The sequence below is a fragment of the Anabrus simplex genome, chromosome 1, assembly GCF_040414725.1.
Source record: "Anabrus simplex isolate iqAnaSimp1 chromosome 1, ASM4041472v1, whole genome shotgun sequence".
NCBI lineage: Eukaryota > Metazoa > Arthropoda > Insecta > Orthoptera > Tettigoniidae > Anabrus > Anabrus simplex.
In genome coordinates this window covers 1,406,733,234-1,406,741,970 of record NC_090265.1, presented here as the reverse complement: position 1 = coordinate 1,406,741,970, position 8,737 = coordinate 1,406,733,234, and the positions used below count along the sequence as shown (strand labels likewise).

At 42.7% G+C, this 8,737-nt stretch overlaps 1 protein-coding gene across 1 annotated transcript in view; it reads right to left on the bottom strand.

Moving 5' to 3' along the window:
• Positions 1-223: 223 nt before the first annotated feature.
• Positions 224-8,737, bottom strand: part of LOC136859653 (proton-coupled amino acid transporter-like protein pathetic) — a 72,089-nt gene continuing 63,575 nt past the window's right edge. The window contains exons 6-7 of the mRNA XM_067138709.2: positions 2,004-2,173; positions 224-738 (exon numbers count right to left, since the gene is read on the bottom strand). Of these exons, the coding sequence (XP_066994810.2) occupies positions 497-738; positions 2,004-2,173 (412 nt within the window). The 3' untranslated portion in view covers positions 224-496. The remainder of the gene's footprint in view (positions 739-2,003; positions 2,174-8,737) is intronic.

Below are 8,737 nucleotides of genomic sequence, written 5' to 3'. Positions count from 1 at the left end.
AGTGCTTCAATTTCTGCTGTATTCATGGCTCTAAAAGAGAGTAAACCATAGTTTGTGAGTTTCGCTTTTCTAGAAACTTGGTTGTGCGAACTCTTAGCACAGTGTAAGCCAATAATACTTTTAATATTTAAAAACAGGATTTTATTATATGATATCTCTAGATTCCCATTGCAAAATACGCAGTGCTTCCACAGTGCGATCAACTATCAAGAGAACTGCATTACCTCGTACAAAGGTAATTTAACTTGCTCATGGCAAGTGTAGAAATGCTACGGAAACTCGTACTGCGAAATGATGTCCAACGCATTAGAGCTGATCACTGAACTCGTTATATGTCCATCTAATTAAAATTCTACGTGAAACATTAAGACACATCAGATATGTCTTCGCCAAGCGTATGTATTACCTTGTTATGACTTTCAAAGCTTTGACGGCGTTCATCATGTCCTTCTTTAGAAACAGGGATAAGATTATCCCAAAGTTGGTATTGCAGCAGCTATCCGTAGGCCTGAATTATTTCTAAAATACTGGTGTAAGAACCAGCAATTAGAGCAAATAACGAGAAGATGATGATGACTGTATTCTTGTAGAGTCTCCAGCGACCAGCACCAAGACCCTCGTCCCAGTAGGTTACCGTCTCGATAATTGCAGGGCATAGTAAGCCCAGAGTGGAGAAACACACGGCTCCGACCAGTGAGATAATTGGTCCGAGGTTAGGCACTGCAGCTGCCACAGCCACTGGAACACATTGAATTACAATTATGACATGTTTTAAATAATTTATAGGTTATAAACCTCTTCGAAAGTTTTACAAATTCCCTTTCTCAAGGGGGCGTTAGTTTACATTTCAAGAAGAGCAAAACGTCTAAGAAGTCCTCCTGTATTTATAAGTATTGAAACTATTCTTGATATAGATCGATGAGAAAACAAGACTTGTTTCCTGATTTAACTTGATGAAAACAAAGTATATTTCTATATCGTCATGAATTATGTCAAGATACAAAGTTACTAATTCTCATCGAAATAGCCCTATGTGACATTCCTTTTACTTCACTAGAATGTATAATTTATATAAACGTAAAAGTTGGTTTCAACTGAATTAAACAACCAATACACAACAATAGGTTTTCTTATTGGTAATTCTTCTGTAAACATGCAAGGAGTCAAGTTGATAAATCAACTGTGAAGCTCATGCATTACAGATTCAGTGTGATGAAGTACGGTCAACAGAATTCATATCACATGAACCTTGAGGAACAGCATATATAACTTAGCTTATTCAATACGTTCGAATGTATCATTTTTATAACAAGCAGATAATATATATGGGATGACAATGCAGTCGAAAAAGAAACAATTGAGGAGGTAAGTTTGTGGTGCTTTCAAAATGGAGAGATTTGGCGTCAGATGTGAGAGAGCGATAGTGGCCTATGTTGGGGCGGAGAGTGAGAGAAAAGCATTATCTACATTTACGCTCTTCTAACTGCACAATGATAAATTACATCTAAATCAGATTTAATATTACCGAGCTCTCTTCTTGTGGCGAATTAAAGATGTGGCTCCACTACCCTCACATCATTTATCCTATTTTAAAATGAGATGTATGATTGTGATTGATACACAAGCTGCCTCTGTAACAGGAGCTTGTACCTGTTTAATATGTCTTGGTTCCCCACTCTCAGTTCCTTCTTTTTTCATAAAATTTTAAACGCAAGCTGTGAATTTCTTTACCACTCCTTATTTTATATTTGTTGACTCCACTTTCCATGATGCACAATAACGAGAAGAAGGAAATGCTCTATGCGTAAAACTACACAGTATATCCAAGAAACAACACTAATACGTAATATTATCAACGTGTTAATTTCACGATGGTCTCACAAGATAATAATATTTCTTGTTGATTGGTCTGGTTTGTACACCACCGCACAAGCCTTGCTTCTCCAAGAGTATCTTATTAAACTATGAATCTGTTCGACGCGGTAGAATAACGCATATCTCACCTGAAATGAAGACTATGCCCACTCGGAAGCCGCTCTCCGCAACACAGTGCCACTTGTCGTCCACGTACCGTTGAAGCCCGCTCCACACAATCTGTGTCGGTACGTACATCTGTAGTCCATACGTGCACACGATAGCAGCTGCGATTAAGATCTTCACCACCTGTGCCTTTCTGGAAACATGACTTTAACTTCTTAAAAATTCATAGAGACCCACCGATATATCAGAAGTATTATGTACAAGTTTTCTGAACGGCTATAAGTTAGGATTATATGCAATTCATGATTAATGAAAAGACTACATGGTCATTAATTCGAGACGATTTTTCTCTTTGTGATATTTTACTTCTCTTTACCCATTCCAAGACTCTCATCTTACACTGATTTTTTTTTTTTTTTTTTTTGCTAGTTGCTTTACGTCGCGGCGACACAGATAGGTCTTATGGCGACGATGGGACAGAGAAGGGCTAGGAGTGGGAAGGAAGCGGCCGTGGCCTTAATTAAGGTACAGCCCCAGCATTTGCCTGGTGTGAAAATGGGACACTGATTTTTAATAATTATGTCAAACAAATGTGGGCCAGAACGCAACTATAAATTTCATAACAGCTTCCCCAACGTAGCTCAAATTGCATACAACTTAGTAAGTTACAGAAAGCATCACACTCCGTGAGTCTCGTGAATTATGGGACATACATATAGTTATAACGAAACCTTAGATGTGTCTGATAGCTGTTACACTCATTCATGCCATATTACTCGGGTTATTTATCCCCAATCCTCCAGGATTACTCCTCGTTCCCTTCCAAATTTTGCCAATCGATGCCGAAAAGCTCTTTCTGTTCCACTTTGATTTCCCCCTCCTTCCTTCATTCATCCACGCCACCAATCCACCAACAATATTCAAAGAGTCATTTTCCTCATTTGAGAAGAGATGCTGAAAATTTGAGAGTTAAACACAAAACTATCAACCAACCGATTGGCCATCTAATCGATAAATCAATTACACTCATTTAGGACAGCAAATACCATCGTCATGCAATAAGTAAAGGGCACTGATGTCCCCAGCTTCTAAAGTTAAATAGGCGGGAATTGGCCGTGTAGCTGTTATCTTGCATTTGCAAGATGACGCCTACCAGCCCCACACTCGGTAGCCCTGTTTTCCGTGATGTCCCATTTTCACACCAGGCAAATGCTGGAGATGTACCTTAATTAAGGCCACGGCCGCTTCCTTCCAACCCCTAGGCCTTTCCTATCCCATGGTTGCCGTAAGAACTATCTGTGTCGGTGCTAGGTAAAGCCACTAGCAAAATAAGAAATTTCCAGAATCGGCTAACTGTTACTCACTTTTGAATTAAAAAGCAAGTTGTTCTGTAATCGCTATTGTATCTACCGGGTGAGTCACCCGCGCCTGACGTTTTATGCTGTTAGGCATCACACTGAACGTCACTGGTGTCGTTATGGTCTATTCTCCTTTGCCATATTATAATACGTAAGCAACAATCGCCTTAAACAATCACTACCGGGCGAGTTGGCCGTGCGCGTAGAGGCGCGCGGCTGTGAGCTTGCATCCGGGAGATAGTAGGTTCGAATATTGGCAGCCCTGAAGATGGTTTTCCGTGGTTTCCCATTTTCACACCAGGCAAATACTGGGGCTGAACCTTAATTAAGGCCACGGCCGCTTCTTCCAACTCCTAGGCCTTTCCTATCCCATCGTCGCCATAAGACCTATTTGTGTCGGTGCGACGTAAAGCCCCTAGCAAAAAAAGGAAACAATCACTGCGCCATTACCTTTGCAAAAACATGTACCGTTTGAGACAGGCTTTTACACAATGCATCAAACTGGCATACGGTTACGTAAAAAGTACATACCAATTATGAGCTTTCAGTAGAGTATGCAAAGAACGCTAAAAGCTATGGCATCCTGATAGAAAACGTGTGTGCATTTGTGAAGCGGAAGTAGTAGTCCATGTAGTAGGCTTTCTGGAAACCTACCAGCTGGAGTCGCCGTGATGTCATAGGTTAAGTGCGGTGCTGTTAATACAGCTGTGTTTGGTAGATGGGTGCGAATCCCACTTGAGCTTGTACATTTTATTCGCATTTTGTACTTCGATAAACATCCACAGAGCCAATATATCTGAATGCCTTCACATCGTGGGTTATTTTATTTATTTATTTATTTATTTATTTATTTATTTATTTATTTATTTATTTATTTATTTATTTATTTATTTATTTATTTATTTATTTTTTTTTTGGCACTGTTCTAGGCCATTAGGGCTGCTTATGTGGAGGTTTTATAAGCAGGGCTGGACGAGGATAGAATGGTTGGGGGTTTGAATCCGCTTGACTGAGCAACAGCCTGTTAGCGCAGTAAGTGTTCGAATAGATGGCCTTCTGCAGTAATGCACGTTTCAGCACGTCGTTGGCCTGCCATTCGGGCTCTTTGTAGCATTGTAGGTGTTACGGATTCACAGGCTTCCGTAATAAGGTTTCGAAGGCTTTCAGGATTTTCCGGCTGCTGAGCGTACACCACATCCTTCAAATAGACAGATATGAAGAAGTCCAGTGGCGTCAAATCGGGCGATCTAGCAGGCCAGGTGACAGGTTCTCCCCTTCCTATCCATCGACCGGGATGTGTAATATTCAGGTAGTTGTGAGGTGTTCCGTCGCTACACGCTCACCCAGGGGCACATCCTCTAGCAGCAATAGTAGTTGGTCTTGAAGAAACAGTTGGTACCGGGCTCCTGTCAAATGATCCTCAAAGAAGTATGGTCCAATTAGGTGATCAGTATACCACACCAGACATTTACTCCGCATCGTGCCTGAAATGCTGCCTGCCTTACCCAGTGGGGATTATAAACACTCCAGTAGTGCATATTATGACGATTCACAGAACCGTTATTATGGAACCGTGCCTCGACCGAAAATAAATGTGAGATACAAACGCTGAATCATTTGCCACTTGCGTCAGTATCCACGCACAGAAATCAACACGAGCTTCGTAATCTCGTCCGTGGAGTTCTTGTTGTAGTTGCAGGTGATATGGACGAAAAAACTGGAATGCAATATCCTTACAACAGACGACTAGCTGATGTTAGCCTGTTGTGTTACTGCCTGGGTACTCGTGTGAGGATTCTCCCGGAAATTGTTCAAAATCATCTCAGCAGTTTCATCGGATGTAACTGGTGCCTCTCTAACATGACCTGTTCGGGAAAGTGACGAAGTAATACGCAAACGGTGCTCCACCCTCCTGAAAGTATTTGCGTTTGGTTGTTGTCTGTGTGGAAATCTTCCCTGGTACAGGCGCTGTGCTTCCTGTGCGTTCTGCCTTGCTTCACCGTAGATGAGGGGCATGTCAATATATTCATTTGTTGAATAGATAGCGAAGAAATTACCAGGACTTCTAGGCTACACCAAGTGTCAGGTCACTACACATTCAATATGCACGTTGAATGTGGGATGAATGGCCTCTTAATTGATCCTCAAAGTTTGAAATATGAATAAAAATATTTATCACTCATGGGATTCAAACCCACCTATCAACGCAATAATCGTCAACACGTCTGTGGTTAGTCCACTACACATAAAAACCCGCTCTTTTCAATTAGTTATGTTACAGATAGTAAACTATCACGGAAGCTACAGGAAAAAATCAGTCTTTGTTGATCACCCTTCGTATATAACATAGCATGTCCTGACTGACTGACTGACTGACTGACTGACTGACTGACTGACTGACTGACTGACTGATTCATCATCGCCGAGCCAAAACAACTGGACATAAAGGAATGAAATTTTGAGGATAAATTGAATGGATGAAAACCATAACGGTATAAGTAGCATTTGGGTCATTCAGAGAAAAAGGCATTTAAACATCTTAACACTCATATAAAGCATGCTATTTGTAGTTATACCACCCATCACTAGAGCGCAGAATATTACCGCTATCACTTGTATCTCTTTGCTGGTGAAAAGATACATCCTCTCGGAGTTACATCCTGCACTTAACTCGTTTTTTTTAATGTCACTTATACCGTTATAATTTTCATACATTCAATTTTCATTACGATGTAAGTGCTCACTAAGGGAGCATTTTTAATATTCCGTTGGTAAGAGATGAAGAGGGAGTGCATTTTTAAAATGAGCGTATATATATCTCTCAAAACTTCTTCTTAATCTGTTTACCCTCCAGGGTCAGGTTTTCCCTCAGATTCAGCTAGGGATCCCACCTCTACGGCCTCAAGGGCAGTGTCCTGGAGCTTCAGACTTTGGGTCGAGTGATACAACTGGGGAGAATGACCAGTACCTCGCCCAGGCGGCCTCACCTGCTATGCTGAACAGGGGCCTTGTGGAGGGATGGGAAGATTGGATGGGGCAGGCAAGGAAGAGGGAAAGAAGCGTCCGTGGCCTTAAGTTAGGTACCATCCCGGCATTTGATTGGAGGAGAAGTGGAAATCCACGAAAAACCACTTCGAGGATGGATGAGGCGGGAATCGAACCCACGTCTACTCATTTGACCTCCCGATGCTGAGTGGACCCCCACTAAGGCGGACATCTCAAAAACTTCATCATCATCATCATCATCATCATCATCATCTGTTTACCCTCCAGGTTCGACTTTTCCCTCGGACTCAGCGATGGATCCCACCTCTACCGCCTCAAGGGCAGTGTCCTGGAGCTTCAGAGTCTTGGTCGGGGGATACAACGGGGGAGTATGACCAGTACCTCGCCCAGGCGGCCTCACCTGCTATGGTGAACAGGGGCCTTGTAGGGGGATGGGAAGATTTGAAGGGATAGGCAAGGAAGTGGCCGTGGCCTTAAGTTAGGTACCATCCCGGCATTCGCCTGGAGGTGAAGTGGGAAACCACGAAAAACCACTTCGAGGATGGCTGAGATGGGAATCGAACCCACCTCTACTCAGTTGACCTCCCGAGGCTGAGTGGACCCCGTTTCAGCCCTCGTACCACTTTTCAAATTTCGTGGCAGAGCCGGGAATCAAACCCGGACCTCCGGGGGTGGCAGCTAATCACGCTAACCACTACACCACAGAGGAGGCTCTCAAAAACTTAACAGTTTAAAGACGTGAAAATTGGTATTTGGAATCTTCTTTAAAAGTAAGGAAACACGTATTTTTTGTTTCCGGAAAATCCTCTTAAGGGAGCGATACAGCAATTGTCAGGCCACTACACATCAACATGCATGCTATTGGTCGAATGTGGCACGAATGGCCACTTATCTCATCCTCAAACTTTCAAATATGAATAAAAATATTTATAGCTCGTGGGCTTCGACCCCACCTACCAGAGCAATATGCGTCAACACGTCTGTGGTTAGTCCACTACACCACAGTGACTGTTGCATCCAGTACATCAGAAAGCTTACTTTCTGTATAACTGTATAACTGTATAAGTTTCACAAACTCACAATCGTTTTCTATCAGTGTGCCATCGCTTTTAGCGATAATTTCATAACCAATCGAAGGCTTATTATTGGAACGTACATTTTACATGACCGTATGACAGTTTGATGTATTGTGTAAATATTTGTCGCATACATGTTTTGCAAAATTCGTGTAGTGATGATGCAGTAAGTGCTTTAAAGGCGACTGTAGCTTGATATACGGCAAAGGAAAATCGACCATCAGCCCACTGACGCTCGTTGGGATGTCTCAAAGCAGAAACGTCAGGCGTAGCGGACTCAGCCAGTTTATTTTATTTTTCCACTTTACACCATACCCTTTCTCAAATGGACATCTACGGAATGTTAAGGTGTCCTCCTTCTGTAACAGGGTTTACTTATGAATGTTAAGTCATCTAAATCAAAATACACTCGCTGGGGATGTACCTTAATTATAGCCACGGTCGCTCCAATTCCTGTACCTGTTCTGTCCCATCGTAGCCATAAGACCTGTTTGTGTCAGTGCGACGTTAATTAAACAGCAGGGCCGATGAACTTCGATGTTAGGCCACTTAAAACACCAAGCACCAAGAAATTAAACAGCAAAAATGAAGAATACACTCATTTGCAAACAAACAAACAAACAAACAAACAAACACACAAACAAACAAACAAACAGAAAAATGCGCCCTATGAATGAACCGTGCGAGTACAAGGAAGGTTGTTAAACAGTATCGCAATATGCTGACATGTGCCTTATTTGCGCTTAATACTGATTGCTGAGGATACAGCGGCTGAGATACGCCTGTGTCCACCATCACCATATGCATGTGGCTAGTACAGCAGGATCTGTCGTCACAGTGTCCCTTACAACGTCTACTATTCCCTCATTCGCAAATATATGACTACTAATAAGACTTTAGAAGCAGTGTGAGCCACAGAGCTAAGTTGAGTAAACACCCAGCATGCCTCGACGGCACATTCGACAAGTCTTTCATCGGCTAGATTAGTCTGAGGGAGATCATATCGTTAAACTAAGAGAGGCAAGTCCGACGTTCCGGCGCTTTGGTCACCACTTGAACCATTTTGACTACACTCCGTGTCAATGTTGGACGCAGTGGAAACGCGAGGGTATACACAAGCGTCGAGAAGGTTCGAGTCAATCCAGGCGGACCACCGGAATGGAGGATCGTTTCACCACGTGACAGGATACATGCTCCCCACGAGCGTTGCGCACCATCCAGATACATGTCACGGCAGCTGAGGATACGCCTGTGTTCACCAGCACCATACGCAGGTAGCTAGTGGAGCAGGGTCTGTCGTCACGGCGTCCCTTACGA